The sequence below is a fragment of the Neoarius graeffei genome, chromosome 20 (assembly GCF_027579695.1).
Source record: "Neoarius graeffei isolate fNeoGra1 chromosome 20, fNeoGra1.pri, whole genome shotgun sequence".
Taxonomy (NCBI): Eukaryota; Metazoa; Chordata; class Actinopteri; order Siluriformes; family Ariidae; genus Neoarius; species Neoarius graeffei.
In genome coordinates, this window is record NC_083588.1 from 14873435 (window position 1) to 14896699 (window position 23265).

Consider the following 23265-nt stretch of genomic DNA (forward strand, 5'->3'; position numbering starts at 1 on the left):
GAAATTATAACCTTACAGCATACAACCACATCTTATACAATTGTGTGCTTCCAACTTTGTGGCAACAGTTTGGGAAGAATCATGTGGGTACGGTCAGTTGTCCACAAACCTTTTTCCATAGTGTATGGTGTATGTAAGCTGTGATTTTTGTCTTTTTTTGTGGTTTTTGTCATTCAGAATCAGGTCCAGGGAAAGAATACTGGATGGCAGTGATATTTATTACAAACACCACATCATCTATCATCAGGGGCGCCGCCAGAAATTTTGGGCCCCATGAAAGATTAGAATTTTGGGCCCCCCAACTTTGCCCACCCTCGTCACAATTGCACTATTGTCATTATTTGGCTTTTGATAGCCCATGGACCTTGAGTTTGTGACTTTGTTATTACATTTTATGTATTAACCTACCAGGGACTAGATGAAAACTGGTCAGTGACTAATTCTGGTGCATTTACAATCACAAATGAAAATTCAAGATTTTGCCACATGCCTTCTTGTGCTAGGACAATTGGTAGTGAAATGTGTGATGTGACTGCTAATAAATCATAGAAAAAGTTTTCTACCCAGCATCAAAATACCTATGGAAATCCCATGGATTGTTATGTGTTAGGTAGAAAGCTGTGTGTACTGTTCTGCAAAAAGGGAATATGTTCAATTTGAAACCAATGGTTTAGAACGTGTGAACATTCCACACACGTAACCATGTCAAACACTTGACTGGTGTCCGTTATTAGCAACACTTTAATCTAGCAAACTGTACATGGCACTCGCTCATTAAAAACTTCAATCCTAAAGCATTTATGGGTTGTATTGCTGCTTACCTCCTTCTCCAAAGGGGGGTTCAGTGGTTTGGTAGGGCGGAGGTCCCCCTGAGGCTGAATCTGTGCATATTTAGGGCACCCCATTAGTAAGAAACTGGTTATTAGCACTAGTTATTAGCACCAGCATAACGTAATATTTCATCTTGTTTATCACACAAGTCAGTTCAGTTATTAAAATGGAAAAAATGTCACTGTACAAACTGTAAAAGTGTTCTCTTGATAGGCTAATCCAACCACGTTCATACTGTTCATTTACCATTCGCTAATATTTTGAACACACATGTGAGCGATAGCTACCTTTCTTTGGGAAAAACTGAGTGACCAGTTGCCTGCCTCTCCGGTCTCTCTCAGCTTTCAGCTGCCTTTCTTTACGTTTTTGACAGCCACTCTTCATATTTAGCGATCATAGACTGTACGCACTCCACTGCTGGCTGGCTGGCTGCTGCACCGCGACACAGCAGCAGCAAGTAGCGTTGCACTGATCAGCACACAGATTTAACGCATCGCGCTTCTACCAGAACTGGACCGTACCATTTCGCAAAAGGGGGAGGGTTAAATGACAATATGTTGAAGAACTCAAGAAATAGACAACCTTGTTCAATTAGCTCATTTTACCAGATGGAATAGTGCATTGTTGTTATTTCAAAAGTCTTATTAAAATAATTAAAAGCATATTATCAGCCCCTTAAAAGGCCCCATGGCAGTGCTGGGCCCCTAGAATTGTTCTAACCTTTCCCCCCCTGGCAGCACCCATGTCTATCATCATGTGCCAGGTATCATGTCACTGTCATGCTACTGAGAAGTTCTGAGAAGTTTCCTACATTTGTGTGCATTTTATTACTGCATTATATTGTGTTATACTGACAGAGGCAAATTATCCTTCATAAAAAAATAGAATTGCTGACTGCAGCACTGATGAAAAGTCATAATTAAAAGTCAGAAAGAAATCGTTACTGTATTTGCACTCATGGAAAGTGGTGATAAATCAACAGCATAACATTCACTCCCATAAGAGTGTTCACTCTTTTTCTCCTTAAAGTGGCAGTTCAGCCAAAAATGACATTTTACATAATTTACTTCTTACTGTAAAACATAGTTAATCAACCAAGATGTATTTGTTTCATAAAATTCTTTCCCCCCCCTTTCTTTCGTTCTTATAGCTGCCAGCAAAGAGTCATGCTGACTTACTGACATGGTTTATAATAACGTGTGACCTTCAGTTATCCATACAAATGAACAAGAAGACATTGTTGAAGTAAAAACAGCTATGATGGCCATTTTGAAGCTTTCACATTCTTCCTCAGCACATACTATAGTTTGCTTTCACTTCACTACATATTTTGAAGTTTGAAATGTACATAGGACATTTTTCAGACAATAATACAGTTCTGATTTTATTTGAATATTTCATTTTTATTAAATATGTTTTACTATGCTGTGCTGCTAAGCCAAATTATATGAGACAGTTCTCTTGGGGCGGCACGGTGGTGTAGTGGTTAGCGCTGTCGCCTCACAGCAAGAAGGTCCGGGTTCGAGCCCCGTGGCCGGCAAGGGCCTTTCTGTGTGGAGTTTGCATGTTCTCCCCGTGTCCGTGTGGGTTTCCTCCGGGTGCTCCGGTTTCCCCCACAGTCCAAAGACATGCAGGTTAGGTTAACTGGTGACTCTAAATTGACCGTAGGTGTGAATGTGAGTGTGAATGGTTGTCTGTGTCTATGTGCAGCCCTGTAATGACCTGGTGACTTGTCCAGGGTGTACCCGGCCTCTCGCCCGTAGTCAGCTGGGATAGGCTCCAGCTTGCCTGCGACCCTGTAGAACAGGATAAAGCGGCTACAGATAATGAGATGACATGACATGACAGTTCTCTTGTTAGCTATTAGCTTTGTACCTGTAGACTAGAGGCAAAGTAAACAAGCTTATGTTTCACAAAAAACGTCTTCGTGCCTGGAACGTGTACTCAGTGAGATGTAGTGCATTATTAACCCTCTCCTGCATGCTGTTGCCATATGGCAACAACTAATTTACCTCATTTTTCAAAGAGTCAGTATCAGAAAACCTACTATTTATTTGTGAAAAGAGGGACTTTTCTTTTGTTATGAAACATCTGTGGCAACGGGGGCGTGGTCGAGCGTCGGCTGTGAACGGCGAGGAGGTAGGTTGAACCAGTAGGTAGCATGTGATGAGGTGCACCTGTGTCTAATTACTGGTTGTTTGTCTATTACCCTGTGTCTCAGTGTGTCTTTCAGACAGCCAGGAACAAGAGAAAGAGAGAGCTGTGGCACCCCGCCACGTGTGTGTAGCGTGTTTATGTGTCTTTATAAGTCACTGAAAAGTGTCAAAATAAAAAGAACACACCTGTTCTGAAGTCTGCTTCCAGTTCCTCTGTTCCCCCAAAGTCAGAGAATTGTAACACTGGTGCCGAAACCTGGGACTGAGGAACGAATGCCGCTGTGGAGTACGAACCAGTCAGAGAGCTCCTCCAAATGCTCGCCAATGACTCCAGCACCAGCAGCACGCCCTAGTCGTGCTGACAGTAGATCAGGGGCAGCGCTTCCGGGCTCTGCTCAAAGCCCAGGCAGGAGACCAGCAGGTGATCTGGAGCTGGATCCAGTCAACAGGTGCTCCAGCAGTCACCCCTGTGGCCAGTGTGCCTGTCCAGCTGGTCAAGATGGAGCTGCAGGCCAACCCCGATGCCTTCCTCAAGCTGTTCGAGCATGTTGCAGAGGCGAGCTCGTGGCCAACCTCACAGTGGGTGGCTCGCCTATTGCCGCTCCTGTCGGGGGAAACCCAGCTTGTGGCTCGGCAGCTCCCAGCCACCAGCATGCTGGAGTACCCCAAGCTGAAGTGAGCCAGCCTACTGTGGGTTGGCTGAGGCCCAGAAACGCAGCGCCAGCGCTTCTGCTCACTGGCATACAACAAAGTGAGCCAGCTGTTTGTGTTCGCACAACAGCTCCAGGATGCCTGCCGACAGTGGCTGCTGGCCAGTGAGTGCGACGTCGAGACCATCCTCGAGGGAGTGACATTGGAGCAGTTCGTCACCCAGCTGCCGAGCAAGACATCAGCGTGGATCCGGTGTCACCAAGTGGCATCGCTGGAGGAGGCAGTCCGGCTGGCCAAGGACCACCTGATGGCATTTCCAGGAGCAGGCACTCCTACAACTTCTCCTCCCCTCTCACTCTCACTTTCTCCCCCTTTCACCTCGCCCCTCCTCTACCCCAGCCCTGCAGAAATGGGGGCCAAATCCCCCAAAACCCACTCCCCGTACTCGTGTCTCTCCTCATGTTTCTGCTCTCCCTTCTCCTTCTGTGTTTGTGCCACTATTAACCCTCCTCTCTCTCTACAGGTGAACTCATCCATGCCCACCAGAACCGAGAGCGAGCCCGAGTAGGTCTGTCAACGTGGAGGGAAGGCAGGAAATCAACGTTTCCGCAATGAGGCGGGGCTACTGAGTCGTGTCCCCAATGCACCAGAGGCTTCCCCTGATTGAGCAGGGGCGGGGAGGATAGTTGTGAGTATTCAAGGGGGTACACATCACGCTTTGGTGGATTCTGGTTGTTACCAGACCTCTATGCATCAAAGCCTGATTCAATGTGCGGCACTGGGAAATGCATGATTGGTGAAGTTTAAGTGTGTGCACGGTGATATACATAAATATCCGCTAATGCCTGTTACTGTTCACTTCTGGGGAAAAAAGCATAGTGTGGAGGTGGCAATTCGTCCAAGCTTCACCCACCCACTGATCTTGGGGACAGATTGGCCAGGGTTTAAAACATTAATGAAACAGTTAGTAGTGGTGGTGGGTCCTGCAATAGCACATCATGGGGGAATCCCGCCACAACATTAGCTGGGGAGGCAGTCCCAGGGCCATCTGCATTAGCTCTGTGTCATGATGACATGGAGAGGGAGGAGAGCTCGCCTCTCTCTCTGAGAAATCCCTTTGGGGATTTCCCATTGGAGCAGGTGCGTGACGAGTCACAAGACATTCAAACGAAAGAACAGATCACATAGTTGTTGTCCTGAAGAGCCACAGGGAACTTTTATTCCATGCGACTCATCACAATTTTATGGCTTGGTATTTGGGTCAGGATAAGACACTAAATCGTCTCATGGCCTGTTTCTATTGGCCAGGGATTCGCGCCAGTGTTCCTGTGGAGGCTATTCAGTGGCTCTTTGATGTGTGGTCTTGTGTGCTGATCCATCACTGAACATTAGTGCAAAACATTCGTGTTTAGTATGTGAAGTTACTGCTCAGGTACTAGATAGTTGTAGTGTTGGTAGTGTAAGAAGGTAGCACACTGTACACAATTTGACACAGACCATCTCATGCACAGTCACAGTGTTCATATCCAGTGTGGAAGGATGAACAGGGTTTTTATCTCTGATCACCAGGGTTTTATTGTTCCTGCTTTTCAGAGGCCAAAGAAAGAGACTTTGATCTGTGGGGCTCTAACCACCACCAGGCTGGTGTGTGTGTGTGTGTGTGTGTGTGTGTGTGTGTGTGTGTGTGTGTGTGTGTGTGTGTGTGTGTGTAGGCTGCAGTCCGTAAATACAGGCTGAAACAATTTGTGTTGTTTTGGTCCATACTCTAGTGCTATAGATAATAAGACGGGGAGACATAAGGAGAAAGAGATCAAGCGAGAGACCTTGAATTGCATTATATTGAATTGAAAGAAGGGGGAGAGCAATGGAAATGGAGAAAACAGAAAGACAGAGAGAGGGGGTGAAGCTGAAGAAAACAGGAGAGAGAGCGAGGGCGAGGAAGTCAGGCTCAGACACAGAAGCTTTTGTCCATTTCTTAATGCCACCTTCTGATCCACTTCCTTCCTGAATGTTGACATCATAATCTTGAGTCAACACAAATAACTTTATTGAGCACACACCCTCATGAACAGTTAATCAGTTGGGCGGTCCGAAAGCAGTCTTTTCTGTTAGAAATGTAACTATAGCTAGTGAGCTTTTTAAAATATTTTGAATCGTATCATTGTGGAAAGGGTGCTGTGTTAATCATTCACTCATAATAACTTATTTAGAAATGTTCGTTTTTATTATCGGCAAAATCAGAAGAATACATTCAGTACTGTGCAAACGTCTGAGGCACCCCGGGTTTTTTTTCCAGACAAACTTTGTTATAGATTTCTATTTCATGACTTCTCCATTATCGAGTCAGTACAAAAACATTTTCGAGTTCCAGACGTTCATTTTCCAGCACAAAATTAAAATTTTACACACAAAAAAAAGTTTGTATCTGAGCAGCACATTACATTAGAGACCACTTTTCAAATTAAAGAAAGAAAACATAATGAAGGCTCCTGGGTTTTGGCGAAAAATTAAGAAGCAAGTGTGACAGTCAAAATGTCCAGAAAAACTGTCTGGTTCTGCAAGACGATCAGTAAAACCTACAGCTCATTTCCTTATAAAACTGCACTTCTTGTACCTGAGACCTGAGACTACCATTTTTTTTTTTGAGCAAAGGATCGTCTCACACCAAGTATTGACTTTGTTCCATTTATTATGGCTTACTGCTTACTGTTTATAGTATTTTTTAAATGTTGAAACATTTAATTTCAGTATTTTTAACCCAGCGGCACGGTGGTGTAGTGGTTAGTGCTGTCGCCTCACAGCAAGAAGGTCCGGGTTCGAGCCCCGTGGCCGGCGAGGGCCTTTCTGTGCAGAGTTTGCATGTTCTCCCCGTGTCCGCGTGGGTTTCCTCCGGGTGCTCCGGTTTCCCCCACAGTCCAAAGACATGCAGGTTAGGTTAACTGGTGACTCTAAATTGACCGTAGATGTGAGTGTGAATGGTTGTCTGTGTCTATGTGTCAGCCCTGTGATGACCTGGCGACTTGTCCAGGGTGTACACTGCAAAAAGTAAAATCTAACTAAGATTTAATATCTTAAATCAAGACAAAATATGCTTGTTATTTGTCTGCCAAGATAATTCTCCTTTCCAGGCAGGTTTTGTGTAAGAGTATTTCACTTACTTTAAGCATTTTTTCCCTCATTTATCTTAATAAGGTATTATTATTGAGATTTTATTACTGGTTATGAGTAAGTTCTGTCTTAAAATGAGAATTACCATAATTTCATCGGTGTCATATTAACCATGACAAGTTTATCAAAGTCAGAATTTCTTATTTCAAGCATCTTATCCTTTCTTTTAATCTCTTAACACAAAACAGATAACTAAATTAAATGAATTGTTGTATTGTCAATCTGGCAACAAAAATAGGCTACAAAATGGATTGGTTTGTTGTTTTGATTTTGATTTATTTGGCGGTCTCAGTTGGTATAAACACTTACTTAAACAGAGCACACCGATATGCCCAGATGAAATAGTCAAACTATTGGTTGGGGGACAAAGTATCTAGCGTGTTAAAGTGAGTAGTACAACTTTACTTGTTTTTAGTATAAATACACTAGTTTTAAGACATCTGTGGGGTTTTTAAAGCTAGATATATTTACTTGTTTTTAAAAATCTTGCCAAGTCAAATTTTCTTGTTCTGTTGGCAGATAATTTCGCTTATTTTAAGTAAAATATTCCTAATTTTATTACTTTTTTCTTGTTTTTGTAAGCCGGGTTTTTGCAGTGTACCCCGCCTTTCGCCCGTAGTCAGCTGGGATAGGCTCCAGCTTGCCTGCGACCCTGTAGAACAGGATAAAGCAGCTAGAGATAATGAGATGAGATGAGATTTTTAAGCCATTTTTGGTCTTCAGCATTTTTTTTTACATGTGCCTAAGACTTTTACACAGTACTATATATATTTATATAGCACCTTTCTCACACCACAAAACCAACACGAATGCGAAATGGAAACGGAAGCACAAGAGACAAAAAAGGGGCAGCGTCTAGGTATGTCATGCGTACCGTAGCTCATATTGACTTTTTTCATCGCAAAGCTCTTTTAATTTCCAACTAACTAAATTCAGTTTTTCTCACGACCATGACCAACAAATCACTCTAAAAAGTCAGATTCATGATACAGAGGTGACATTCAGGGCCAAGTTTCCAAAAAACACTGCAGCACAAAGATCAATATTAAATGGGAGAGTAGTCCTTACACTGAATATTCTCCCTCTCTCCCTCTCTCTCTCTCACATATAAAATGTTTTTTTACGATACAATGTTTTTGGGAATTGGGGCTCAGGTCCTTCTGAGGATCCAGCATGGACGGCTCTACTTCCATCAGCCTTCTTTATATTGATCATCACTGAAATGCTTAATGTGAGGCCTCAGGTGCCACCAGCCCTCACTAAAATTTTATTGGCCACTGCAAGCTCCTCTCTACTGAACTTGGCAACGATAGACCTCTTAGTCGGCTTGACAGCGCGCCACTACGTTGACAAACCTCCTGCATGTTCGTATGGGAGAACAGCATGTTTTCGTCTGGCCTTTAAAGACATTTAGAAGTGTTTACATAAAACTAGTGTCAATTCAAGAATAAATAACATATTTACGGAATATACTGTTATTTTTGTGTGGCGTTGTGATGAGCTTTTCCTTTAAGCGTTTTTGAACATTGTGTAATGGAAACGCCAAACTCATGGGTGCCGCCATCTTAAGTTCTTTAATGATATTCATCACTGGTGCCTGTGTTTTGTTGTTGCTTCCAGCTCACTCACTCACTGTTGGTTCAATCAGCTTGAAACTCATGATTCCCACACAGTGGTCAAATCTCTCATGTTGACTTGATTTTCCAATAAAATCGGCTGAACGCTTTGCTGTCAAGCGCCTGCAAAAGATCTGATCACTGAGGAAAATTCTGTATCCTTCCTAGAAGTCAATGATTTTCCTCTTTTATTTTCATGGAGAAAAAATGAGAAGGTGTATAAATATCAGTAATCTTGTTTTGAAGAGAAATAACAAAGTTTGACCCTCTTGTATACAGCGCATTCGAGCACCACAGTCATGAGTCACACTTGGTGTCTACAATTTAAAGTGAACTGGCTTTTATGTTTAAACACAAAGGATGGACCAATTTCATTGATGTGTTACTTTTAAGCCTTCTAGGTGCATAATTGTGATCTACAAGAAGAAGTCTTGATGTGTAATTCTTACCCTGATACTCAAAACTCTAAATCTCTTTATTTTTGGCTTTTTGGTTTATTAATTTCTGATTGACGTTTTTCTCATGAATGGAAAATTAAACCAGTGGAAAATGACTGCTGGTTTGTGACCGGGGCAATGGATAGAAATGGAAATTCTATAAAACACTGGATTTTCAAATGTTCATAACTTTGGTTTTTTTTAGACATATTTACAAAATTAAACACGTTTTCAATTCAGATCTTCACATTCTTTAATTTGATACATTACACAACACGATGAGAACTACTTTAAAAAAAGGCCTGTCATTGCTACTATTAGTTTGTCAGTTATACAGTAATACAGCATTTATGTATGAATTTATCTTAAAATATAGTCTGATCTTCAACTAAGTTACAATAACGAACGTGCACAATCTTTTAACTAATAAATTATTGCTTTGTACTTTTCTATCTTGAAGATACGACTCAAAAATTCACTAATGGAAAAAGTATACACTACCGTTCAAAAGTTTGGGGTCACCCAGACAATTTTGTGTTTTCCATGAAAAGTCACACTTTTATTTACCACCATAGGTTGTAAAATGAATAGAAAATATAGTCGAGACATTTTTCTGGCCATTTTGAGCATTTAATCGACCCCACAAATGTGATGCTCCAGAAACTCAATCTGCTCAAAGGAAGGTCAGTTTTATAGCTTCTCTAAAGAGCTCAACTGTTTTCAGCTGTGCTAACATGATTGTACAAGGGTTTTCTAATCATCCATTAGCCTTCTGAGGCAATGAGCAAACACATTGTACCATTAGAACACTGGAGTGAGAGTTGCTGGAAATGGGCCTCTATACAACTATGGAGATATTGCACCAAAAACCACACATTTGCAGCTAGAATAGTCATTTACCACATTAGCAATGTATAGAGTGGATTTCTGATTAGTTTAAAGTGATCTTCATTGAAAAGAACAGTGCTTTTCTTTCAAAAATAAGGACATTTCAAAGTGACCCAAAACTTTTGAACGGTAGTGTATGAACCTCTGGACTAATGACTTCAACAAAAGCTAACTGGAGTCAGGAATTCGCAAACCTAGAGTCCAGTCAATGAAACAAGTTTGGAGATTCATTCATTCATCAGATTTCTCTGATGACAAAGTTCGACAAACGAGATGATTTAGTACTGTGGCTAGATGCTGAGTGGCATCACACTGTAAACCCGAATAAGTTGAGTTTACTTAAAAAATTTGAGGAAAGTGGTTGCCTTAAAAAAAATAAGTAATTATTAATGATTGAATTGAGTACCTTAAACTTACCAGAAGATTGTAAGTTTAAGGTACTCAATTCAATCATTAATAATTACTTATTTTTTTTAAGGCAACCACTTTCCTCAATTTTTTTAAGTAAACTCAACTTATTCGGGTTTACAGTGCAGAAAACTGAAACGACTGACTTACAGTGATACACACGACCCAAGCTAAAGCTAGTTAACTGTTACATTTGTATCAGTGGGAAAATTGCCAAGATTGCTATCTCTCCCTTTAAGAACTTTGATATATCATGCACCCGAGTGCGTTTGACCCTCAAAGTCTGGTTTGTTTGACTAGTGTGATTGCTGTGTACCGTGCTCGGGTGCGGTTCACTTGGACCGCTTGGAAGACGTGTGCTCGGGCGTGGTTCACTTGGGCTCATGCAATCACAGTGTGATTGCTAACTGCATGGAACTTGAACGCTATAGCTTGTATTTTTCAATTTATTCTTGGGCCTCCCTCTAAAATTGGTCTGACCATGTCAGTGCTAAAATGAAGAGACGATCGATTGGGGTTATAAACAGAAAAGTGAGAGACAATCAGGGAGAAGGCGGCAGAAATAGTGAACGAAGAGAAAAAACAGAACTGAGATGCTGAGAGAGAGAGAGAGAGAGAGAGAGAGAGAGAGAGAGAGAGAGAGAGATCTGGCAACAATAAATATTCTTAGGACACACACACACACACACACACATGCTAACAAGCCCCAAAATATTTGGCAGCCTGACAAAACCCTCAGCGACATTTACAAAACAGCTACACGGATCCCTAAAAGGCCTTGTCTGGAACACACTTACCCATCTGTGTCCTGGAAGTTCACGTTCACCTTCTTAGCAGAACCGAGCAACTCTGGCAAAAAAAAAAAAAAAAGGAAGAAAGAAAAGAGAAACGTGATTAGCCATCATCCTAAACTGAAACACTTCCATCTTTAATCTGGCAGTTTTGGATCCTGTAGCAGCCTGGAGCCGGATGTTAAAACTGAATTAAGGACACAGCCTCAGATATTCAGATGTATGAATTCTTAAATCATAGAAAATAGAAGGACTTTAAAATCAATTTTAAATGATTAATGGATGCATTTGTGCGACTGGATAATATGACATTACTGTTATCCAGCCAGCTTGGCTGTTATTCAGCTCGTTAGTTCAGTATGGAATAAAGCAATGAAACAACAGTGTGTCCTGAAGTGTTTTATTCCTCTTATACCACAGCAATTTGCCAACAATTTTTTTTTTTAATTAATGAAGACCGACATGCCATACATTTTATCCATTTACAGTTATGTTTAATGTTGTGGAACAGAAATTAGTTAGACTGCGTTTGAAGTTCGGGGCAAGGTTGCAAAATTGTAATTCTCAACTACAACTGAAAAAAACACTCAGTGCGTTTACATGCACATCCAAATCGAGCTACTGTCGGTAATCGAGCTAAGGGTCCCAGCAGGGGTGCCAGAGAGATCCAATCCTACATGCACACAAGGAAATCGAGCTATTGTGTGAGGTACACTGTGCACTCGAGCCACAGGTGGCGCGACACCCCATCGTGTTGGTACACTTCCGGTTGTCGTCATGAAGAAGAGCTATTCAAGAGTATAAACAAAGTTCTCCTTGTTCCTCCTGACCTCTTCTGCTGCTCGCTACTACTACTGTTGTCATGCCGACCGAGGCTGTTGTGTTTCCCGCTTGTGGTCTCGTCACTCGTCACTTCCGGAAGGGGCAGTGCTGAAGTAAGTAGCTCGACTACGTAGCTCGATAGGGTTTACATGCACTAAGTAGCTCGGCTACAATCGCATAATCTAGGTCGCGTAGCTCGATTACGAGAAATCCAGTTCGGTTCGATTTCAGCCGAGCTAAGGTGTTTCCATGGCATTTAGAACTTCGATTTCAGTCGAGCTACGGCAGAAATTCGATTTTCTCTATGTGCATGTAAACGCACTGACTGAAAACATCCTCTCAACTTACAATTTCAACTCATCAACTTGGGATAGTCTTGTGAACTACCAGTTCCTTCCCTGTTTACAGAGCAACATCAAATCAACATGGCTGCTCACACGACTGTGAACAGTGTAACGTGCCACTTCAGTACTTTTAAATGAGGTCAGAGCAGGATTGGCTTTAAGTCAGTGAATATAGACAGAGTACTTAAAGCGCAGTTCCACACTTAACAGAATATGGTAATGCATCGACCTGATTTTTGATGGCCTTTGCGACCACACAATGCTCGTAGGTACATACGTGTACCACCATAGAGTACTCGATTGTAAGTCCAACGAAATTGATATCTTTATTTGCATAAGATAGACGGGTTTTTATCCAGCGCTTATTTTTAATTTGCTTTTTTTTAAAAATAACACGGGATTCATTCAAATTGGATTTTTGGAGGGTTAGCACCATTAGATTTACACAACATGCCTACCACTTTAAAGGTGCAAATTGTCTTTTTTATTGTGACCCAAACAATAATGAAGATAAAAAAAAACACAGAAATCTGGGGTGTGCAGAGGTATTCACCCCCTTTCATATGAAACCCCTAAATAAGAGCTGGTCTAACCAATTCACTTCATAAGTCACATAATTAGTTGATTAAAATCCACCTCTGTGCAATCCAAGTGTCACATGATCTGTCACATGATGTCTGTATCAATCAACCTGTTCTGGAAGGACCCTGACTCTGCAACATGACTAGGCAACCAACATGAAAACCAAGGAGCCTCCAAACAGGTCAGAGACAAAGTTATCCCACTTTGTTAACTAAAGTTATCCCAAAAATATCCCACGGAGCACCATTAAATCCATTATCGCAAAATGGAAAGAATATGGCACCACTACAAACCTGACAAGAGAAGGCCGCCCACCAAAACTCACAGACCGGGCAAGGAGGGCATTAATCAGAGATGCAACAAAGACACCAAAGATAACACTGAAGGAGCTGCAAAGATCCACAGCAGAGATGGGAGTATCTGTCCGTAGGACTACTTTAAGCCGTACACTCCACAGAGTGGGGCTTTATGGAAGAGTGGCCAGAAAAAAGCCATTGCTGAAAGAAAAAAAATAAGAAGAAAACATGTTTGGAGTTTGCCCAACAGCATGTGGCAGACTCCCCAAACACATGGAAGAAGATTCTCTGGTCAGATGAGACTAAAATTGAACATTTTGGCCATCATGGGAAATGCCATGTGTGGTGCAAACCCAACACCCTGAGAACACCATTCCTACAGTGAAGCATGGTGGTGGCAGCATCATGCTGTGGGGATATTTTTCATCTGCAAGGACAGGAAAGCTGGTCAGGACTGAAGGACAGATGGATGGTACTAAATACAGGGCAATTCTGGAGGAAAACCTGTTTGAGTCAACCAGAGGTTTGAGACTGGGACGAAGGTTCACGTTCCAGCAGGACAATGACCCTAAACATACTGCTAAAGCTACACTGGAGTGGTTTAAAGGGAAACATTTAAATGTTTTGGAATGGCCTCGTCAAAGCCCAGACCTCAATCCAATTGAGAATCTGTGGCATAATTTGAAGATTGCTGTACACCAACGCAACCCATCTAACTTGAAGGAGTTAGAGCAATTTTGCCTTGAGGAATGGGCAAAAATCTCAGTGGCTAGATGTGCTAAGCTAATGGAGACATACCCCAAGAGACTTGCATCTGTAATTGCAGGAAAAGGTGGCTCTACAAAGTATTGACTTTTGGGGGGGATACCTGTGCACACCCCAGATTTCTGTTTTTTTCATCTTCTTAATTATTATTTGCATCACAATAAAACAACAATTTGCACCTTTAAAGTGGTAGGCATGTTGTGTAAATCAAATGGTGCTAACTCCCCAAAAATCCATTTTAATTCCAGCTTGTAATGCGACAAAACAGGACAAACACCAAGGGGGATGAATACTTTTGCAAGACACTGGAAGCAATCGAATTTCACATACAGGAAAACATTGTTGTTTTCTAAAATACAGTGTTGCATTTGGTAAAACGGACAAGCAGTGATTAAAAATTAGGTGTAACGTGAGCAACACGGAGTATTCTGCATACAAAATGCTAAAGGCGAAGACAGGAAGGAACAGGAAGTACTGCCTCCCTGTCCCTCAGGGCTGAAAACACACAGTCACTAGAATCAAACAGAAGGCCGCCTATCTGTTCCTCACAGTGAGAGGATGTGGGAGAGGAAACACCACTGGCCTCTATTGTCACGAGGGTTAGAATGATATAATAATTTTCATGATATAATCATAATCTTACCCAATATCACAGTTTCAGTATATCACAGTATCTGCTTAGTCTCATTTTAAGACAGGATGGCATTAAATACTGTTTATAGTGTCCACAGTGTTCATGAATTCTCATGTCTGATTGGTCGGGAAGCATTGATTCGTTTTCTGTAGCAGCTATTTCAATGTGATAATTCAAATGCATTATCGTTTCTATTGTAACAGCTTATTCACAGGGACTTGTATGGCTGACTGTTAATTAACATATAAAATAACAACAGGTTGTTTTGTTTATGCACGATGTAGGACTTTGGGGGCTCTATTAGCAGAAAATGGAATATAGTATTCATTACATATGTTTACCTGTAATTACTGTGTTTTCCTAAGCTTAGAACGAGCCCTACTGTATCTACATAGGGCACGGGTCCACTTCCACAGAGGTCGCCATGTTGCACCGCCTCTCTGCAGTCCTCTGAAAAAGTATTTGCCCCTTCCCGATCTGTTCTATTTTTGTATATTTGTCACACCGAAATGTTTCATGTCATCAAACTAATTTTAATATTAGACAAAGATAGCCGAAGTAAACACAAAATGCAGTTTTCAAATGATGATTTCATTTACTGATGGACAAAAAAAAGTTACCCAACCCTACCTCACCCTATGTGAAAAAGTAATTTCTCCCTCAACCAATCAAACAATCAACCAAATTTAATTGATAATTGGGTCCAGTTTCGCTCGCCACACCCAGGCATGATTACTGCCCATACATGTCAACCTATACAGAATGTCCGTATTTTATACAGATTTGATTCAATAAACGTAGTATACGGGCGTATAAATAAAGTTATACGGATTCTTTAAAAAAACTTCAATATTTATTTAGAGCTATAATCAATTCCTACGATGATAAAAGAGCGCATAACAATTACAAACGTACTGTACACCACAGTACACCACAGACAGCCAGTAAAGAGTCTTATGAAATCGCGCGTTATCTTGTGGTAGCGAGACTTCGTTCCACTTTTGATCATGTGCACACCGCATTGCGAGAATCCCGCCAACCGTGAAGTCATAGACATATAAACATAGACGCCGCCTGCTGCGTAGAATCATACGTCATCCTCGCCGCCATATTGGATGTGGCAAAGTGGAGATTCTTCAACCGTCTCTGGTATAGCGTCTAGACAGTAGCCGAGAATAAAGATGCCTCATTCATGTGCTGCGTTTAACTGTACCAACAGGTTTACCGTCCAAACGAGATCACATGGGATTACCTTTCACAGGTGAGACTGGAAAAATATTTTTCATTGTATTTGGTCATTATAACGTAATTTTACGAACAGATTTTCCTGACTTTGTGGCTAACATGAAGTCTCGCGCATAATAGCCGCTCGGTGAAACCTGTCTCCAAACAACGAAGTATTTCCTTCGTAACTACGCTGATAACACTTTGTGTTTTTGTCAAACATTGGCGCTTTGTATTTATTCTGAAGGTTTATTGTTATTAATATTGAATTAAAAGTAACTTGCATATATCATTGTTAATTATCATTCAAATTTTAGGTAAATTATTTTAACTTGCATCTTATACGGATTTTATAAGGGAAATACGGATTTTGGAGGTTGGTTATACAGGTTTGATTGACCAAAGGTTGACATGTATGACTGCCAGACCTGTTCAATCTAAATATCACATAAATAGAACCAGGCTGGCAATGTGAAGTAGGCTAATAGATCTTAAAAAGATGCTGCAAAGTAAAGAGTTATAAATCTATCAGTCTGAAAAGGGTAACAAAGCTATTGTCAAGGCTCTGGGACTCCAGCAAACCATAGTGAAAGCCATTATCTACAAATGGAAAAAAAAACTCGGAAGAGTGGCGAACCTTCCCAGGAGTGGCCAGCCTTCCAAAATGCAACCAAGAGCGCTTCGATGACTGATCCAGGAGGTCACAAAAGAACCCAGACAAACCTCTAAAGAACTGCAGGCCTCACTTGTCTCAGTTAAGTGGTTTGCGCCTTGCAACTCTCCCATGGATGCCATTTTTGCCCAGTGCCTTCCTGATTGTAGAATCATAAACACTTATCACTTAACACTTATCACTTATAATTTAACACTTCCCAGGAGTGGCCAGCCTGTGGTGTACTGTGGTGTTTATGATTCTACAATCAGGAAGGCACTGGGCAAAAATGGCATCCATGGGAGAGTTGCAAGGCGCAAACCACTGCTGACCAAAAAGAACACAAAGGCTTGTCTCACATTTGCCAAAAAGAATCTTGATGACCTCCAAGACTTTTGAGATCATATTCTGTGGACTGATGAGTCAAAAATAGAACTTTTTGGAAGACACAGGTCCAGGCACATTTGGCATATGGCTAACACAGCATTCCAAAATAAGAACATCATATCAACAGTCAAACGCGGTGGTGGGACTGTGATGCTGGTTTGAGCGCAATCAGCACATGCATATAAGGACGCTGTTTTCACAGAGACTTTGTGAAGTATTGTGTCAGGTATGTGACAGTAGACGGGTCTAAGTGCAGGAAGAGTGTTTATTAGCAGGCGTGATATTTACCAAAATGAAATGAAACCGAAAGCAGAGTCATAAACATAGCTAGAAACAAACGTGACCGTGACAATGATAATACCTCACAAAGCTTCTGCGTTTTTATATTCCACTCAAATCAGGATCAGGTGTTTCCCATAATGACTGGGTTCTCAGAAGGATCCCCGAATGTAAATGCACTTTAAGTCTCGCCGAAGGTTAGACTCTGCAGAGCCGCTGTGTTGATGCTCATGTTCATTTCACTGTATCAGAATGAGCACCTTACTGCAGTTGCAAAATTATTTTCTTTTAAAAAATTCTTACGTGGGCGGCACGGTGGTGTAGTGGTTAGCGCTGTCGCCTCACAGCAAGAAGGTCCGGGTTCGAGCCCCGTGGCCGGCGAGGGCCTTTCTGTGTGGAGTTTGCATGTTCTCCCCGTGTCCGCGTGGGTTTCCTCCGGGTGCTCCGGTTTCCCCCACAGTCCAAAGACATGCAGGTTAGGTTAACTGGTGACTCTAAATTGACCGTAGGTGTGAATGTGAGTGTGAATGGTTGTCTGTGTCTATGTGTCAGCCCTGTGATGACCTGGCGACTTGTCCAGGGTGTACCCCGCCTTTCGCCCGTAGTCAGCTGGGATAGGCTCCAGCTTGCCTGCGACCCTGTAGAAGGATAAAGCGGCTAGAGATAATGAGAGAGAGAAATTCTTACGTACCATTTTGGAAATGAAGTGAGCATACCATAGGGTTTTTGACCTCCCCGTGTGACACCGAGTCCTGCTGATTTTTTTCCCCTCCATTTTCCCTCCTACATTGAGAAATCCCTCTAGTTTTCTCCCCCGATGACTTTGGCAAATGAAAAAATGTGATGTCTTTGTTTCGTTCAAAATGATTTGTACATCCAAAAATGTAGCAAAACCTTCCCATACCAATCAATAACAACTACCTTGGCTGAATGAAGCACTACAAGCATGCCCCCTGTCATGGCAGCGTAGTTACCATTGCTATGGGGTCACATGATGGTGTAAAGCCTATTGCTGGGTTTCAGTCACGTGACTTTTCTTAGCGGTTTTACCGGAAGTGAAATAGCTGGTGGTCTAAACGGATGCTGTAGTGTAATCAACTAGCGATAACTTATCAGAGTATGCTCGTAATCTAGAAGCCACTGCTCACTTTAGGTATATTCAGAAGATTGCTATGTGCAATGGAATCGACCCCTACAGTCTGGGAAAGAAGGATTTGTCATACGATCTCGAAAACTACCCTTCAGTCGAGTTTCCCAACATCTCAAACTATCTGGTGTTGCAGATGTCCTTCTACACCGCAAAACAGATGAAAGTGTGGAAGAGTATCAGGGATGGCAATTTTCCGCCGAACGGCGGAAATCCGCCGTTTTGAATTTCAATTTTATAATTTTTGTGGAACGTCTAAATCCGTAGAGAAAAGTTTTAGGGGGGGTTAGGTACCTAACTTTTATTGCTGCTACCGAGATTAGTGTCAAATCGTATCGAAACCACATGTCTCGCGAACAACGGAAGCTTCTATATTGAGTGTAACAATGAACAAGAGGGCTCTGATTGGTCCACTCTACATCCGCTGTACACGCACTTACGCTTCCCTACTTTCCCGGTTTGGTTTGTTTTCACGACCGGCATTTTTAAAAACACAAGCGAAGATGGAGCAGCATGAAGAGCGGTTGATTGAGGAAGTACGGACATCTATACGACTCCAGTTCTAGTCATTATAAAAAAAAAAAGTTCTAGTCATTATAAGTAACCGGAGGATAAACACTCCACTAACCACACCCACCAACTACTCCTAGCGACTTCGCGCCCCCTTGCGTTGTGCCGGTGAATAACTTTAGATACTTACTTATTTTTATCATGTATTTTTCACACAATATACATGTAAAATGGCTAGAAAATAGGTAGAAGAGGCTAAAAAGGCTAAAGCTTCAGGGGGGCTCCGCCCCCCTGAACCCCCCGTTCGGAGTTTCAGCTGAAATAAAATTTTCCTGTTGCCATCCCTGGAGTATGGAGGCTTACGACTTTTTTGTACGTGGCTGGGTAAAGGACCTCGGTATCGAGTCGCTGCCAAATTAATCCTGTATTGTTTATGCCCATGTAAATGTTTTTTAAAAAAAACTTTTTGTTCACGTCTTTACAACGAAGCCCTGCAAGTTGAAGTGTAAACAAACAACAGTTCGCTTGATTCTTACTTGTGTTGGCTCTTATCTCTCAGGTAAATCATTCACAAAGATCATCAGAAACACCGGATCTTAGTGAAACAAGACGGAGAAGTAATCATGGCGCATTGTAACTGTCTGGCTGGATAAGAATTTTGTCGCGGCCTTCATGCATATGGACTTTGTGAGGAGTGAGGAGTAAACAAAGAAACAGCTGGGGACTTTAGCGCTTCGTGACTAAAAAAAGTACCGCAAAATAATGACACATAGCAAGAAAAGTACTTGGAAAACACTAAGGACAGAGCTGAGAGGGATACAAATCTTTCACCAAGTGATCACTGCAAACTCGAGCATGCTTCGACTCGGCTCCCTTCAGTTTCAGTGAGAGGTTCAAAAGCCACCTTTCTCAACGTCTTTTTGTGAAATCCTGTGTTCGTTCACTCTTTTTTTATTAGTTCATGGGGAACCCTGAAGAAACTTTTATCAGTTGCACGGTTTGATCGATTTGAACAACCTAAAACAATGCAAGCGTAAGGCATTTTTCATGTGAACGATGCACCTTCTTCATACAAATGCTTTGTCAACTGAGCTTTGGTAGACCACCAGCTAAAGTTTTAGGTGGTGTTTACATTAGACCGTATCCGTCTCGTTTTCGTCGTGGATGCACTGTCCGTGCACATTAAAACGCCGGGAAACGACTCCACAGGCGGAACAACTTGAATCCGCCAGGGCCCACGTATTCAACCCAGTTCGTATCTGATCCGGTGCTGTGTAAACATTGAGGAACGAGGAAACGCAGTGCTGAGCTCTAGCTGACGTCGTCATTGGACAACGTCACTGTGACATCCACCTTCCTGATTCGCTGGCGTTGGGATCACACACATAGCGGCTCAGTCCCGAATCACTGCTCGTGCGCTTCACTCGCACGCTCTGTGAGCTGCGCAGGGCCGGAGTGCGCACCCTCCAGAGGGCACTCGCTGTTCAGGGCGGAGTGATTTGGAGCGCACGAGGAAGCGCTGAGCCGCACTGAGGTTTATTTACACATTTCAACTTATTTACCTCCTTCAGGCGCTTAAACTCAGTGAGAACATGAACATCACAGCCAGGTGTGTTTATCTGCTGGAGAAGGTGTTCGCTTGCCATCCTTCCACTTGCAAGTGGTGAGTGACTTGCGCATGCCCGATATGCACTGGGATCATGTGACGTGCTGTCTAATTAGTCATGTGATTAGCGTATCCGTGTATTGGCGTTGCTGTGTGCACGCGAATCGTGTATTGGCGTTGCTGTGTGCACGCGAATCATTTTAAAAACGTTAATCTGATGATCCGCTGATACGGTCTAATGTAAACACCACCTTAAATAACTAATGAGGCAGATGTGACGTCACGTGAAACCCAGCAATATCACTCAAGCAGACCCCAACACACCGGTACTAGAGGAGAGAATAAGGATCGTTCAACCCTATACATACACAAATAGCACACAATCGTCTCAATTTACATCTCAACAACATCACATCCAGCTCTTTGGCTAATTAGCAAGACGTCAGCACACTATTGTTTGTTTTTATCTGCTCCTCCAGACAGCCTTGAACATAATGTGTAATCTGAGCCTGTCAGCATTGAAAGATAGCAACGCATGATCTTCTGGAGGTTTCTCGCTTTGGGATATTCAGCTCAGGACCTCTTCGTGCAAAATGGAGGTATAGAAATGATGGAATTCTTTGCCTTTATCTCACCAGCTGTTCTCTGTTCTCAAGGGTGTTGCATTTCGTTGGCTAACAGAGCATACAGAGCTTCATTATAGAGATAGGGCTTGAATCCCACTTTCACAGCAAAGACTTACTGTTCCTGGAGTTATGATTTTTGCCCGTACAATTTTTTGGAATGAATTTACCTGGTTCTCATCTCATCTCATTATCTCTAGCCGCTTTATCCTGTTCTACAGGGTCGCAAGCAAGCTGGAGCCTATCCCAGCTGACTACGGGCGAAAGGCGGGGTACACCCTGGACAAGTCGCCAGGTCATCACAGGGCTGACACATAGACACAGACAACCATTCACACTCACATTCACACCTACGCTCAATTTAGAGTCACCAGTTAACCTAACCTGCATGTCTTTGGACTGTGGGGGAAACCAGAGCACCCGGAGGAAACCCACGCGGACACGGGGAGAACATGCAAACTCCACACAGAAAGGCCCTCGCCGGCCCCGGGGCTCGAACTCAGGACCTTCTTGCTGTGAGGCGACAGCGCTAACCACTACACCACCGTGCCGCCCTTACCTGGTTCTGTTTCCAAAAATATAAACAAAAATAGTTATTTAAACCACAACACCCATAGCCAGCATTTACCAAAGAATGAACATGCAACTTGCTGAGTCCAATGAGCTGCCGCAAGCTTCTGACCAGTCACTCCCATGACGCTCCCACTCGAGATCAAAGACATGATGCACACATCTACTTCATTACATAGTCCCCCAGTAGGCACTCATATGTGCTTGTTGATTGCCCCAGTTCAGATTTTGCCCACCGTTGATCTTACCTCCACTCTTCTGGGAAGGCTTTCCACCAGATTTTGAAGTGTGGCTGTGGTGATTTGTGTTCATTCAGCCATATGAGCATTAGTGAGCTCAGGTACTAATGTTAGGTGAGGAGGTCTGGGGTGCAGTCGGCATTCAAATTCATCCCAAAGGTGTTCAGTGGGGTTGAGGTCAGAGCTCTTTGCAGGCCACTCAATTTCTTCCAATCCAACCTTGGCAAACCATGTCTTGATTGAGCTCAATTTATGCACGGGGGCACTGCCATGCTGGAACATGTTTGTGCCTCTTATTTCCAGTGAAGGGAAATTGTAATGCTACAGCATACTAAGATATTTCTACACAACTCAGTGCTTCTGACTTTATGGCAGAAGTTTGTGGAAGGCTGACACATTCGTGTGACAGTCAGGTGTCCACATACTTTTGGCCAAAGAGTATGTCCAACAGAATTCCAAGCTGCATGAGATGCACTTGTACCAACACTGTATGTGTCCTAGCTAAGCCAATTATAAATTTATCACAATACCCTGCAAAAACGACATCCCAGCAGGTGAAAATATCTTGAATAGAGTCAAAATGATTGAATATTCTTTCTGATTATACCATTACAATATACCACGTAAAATGTTTCAACATATTTCTAGAAATTTGTACTAATTTCAAGCTTCAGCTTTCTTATTCTACTGGGAAATCATTTTGCGTCTCTCTAAAAATAAATGTTTAAAATTGGAAATGAGTAATAAATGTTGTAGAAATGTGGTTAATAATCTTATATTTGGTTTACGTGATAAATTAATTATTATACATATAGACCACTTTTTCTATGGAATAAAAACATGTATTCTATTTCCTTCTAGTGGGTTTATTGATGGGGCGGCACGGGGGTGTAGTGGTTAGCACTGTCGCCTCACAGCAAGAAGGTCCTGGATTCAAGCCCAGCGGCTGATGAGGACCCTTCTGTGTGGCATTTGCATATTCTCCATTGGCATGTGTGGGTTTCCTCCAGGTGCTCCGGTTTCCCCCACAGTCCAAAGACATGCAGGTTAGGCTAATTGGTGGCTCTAAATTGATTGTAGATGTGAGTGTGAATGGTTTTGTCTCTATGCCCCTTTTCCACCAAAGCAGTTCCAGGGCTGGTTCGGGGCCAGTGCTTAGTTTGGAACCGGGTTTTCTGTTTCCACTGACAAAGAACTGGCTCTGGGGCCAGAAAAACCGGTTCCAGGCTAGCACCAATTCTCTGCTGGGCCAGAGGAAAGAACCGCTTACGTCAGCGGGGGGGCGGAGTTGTTAAGACCAACAACAATAACAAGACCGCAAAAGATCGCCATTTTTAAGCGACGAGAAGCAGCAGCTGTACAAACACGAAGTCATCCATTATTATTATTGTTGTTGTTGTTGCTGCTGCTTCTTCCGTGTTGTTTTTGCTTCGATATTCGCGCCAAGGTTTATGCAAACGTAGTGACGTAACTGACGTATACAGCAACGCAATGACGTGGCTTCCCTTAGCACCGCGAGCTATGGAAAAGCAAACTGGTTCTCAGCTGGCTCGCAAGTTGAACGAGTTGTGAACCAGCACCAGCACTGGCCCCGAACCAGCCCTGGAACTGATTTGGTGGAAAAGGGGTATATGTGTCA

General features: G+C 42.6%; 1 protein-coding gene across 7 annotated transcripts in view; it reads right to left on the minus strand.

The window, feature by feature from the left end:
* Nucleotides 1-23265, minus strand: part of caskin1 (CASK interacting protein 1) — a 276168-nt gene that overhangs the window by 104938 nt on the left and 147965 nt on the right. For all 7 annotated transcript variants that reach the window (XM_060901306.1, XM_060901301.1, XM_060901305.1 and 4 more), the window contains exon 2: nucleotides 10953-11004. In XM_060901306.1, the coding sequence (XP_060757289.1) occupies nucleotides 10953-11004 (52 nt within the window). The remainder of the gene's footprint in view (nucleotides 1-10952; nucleotides 11005-23265) is intronic.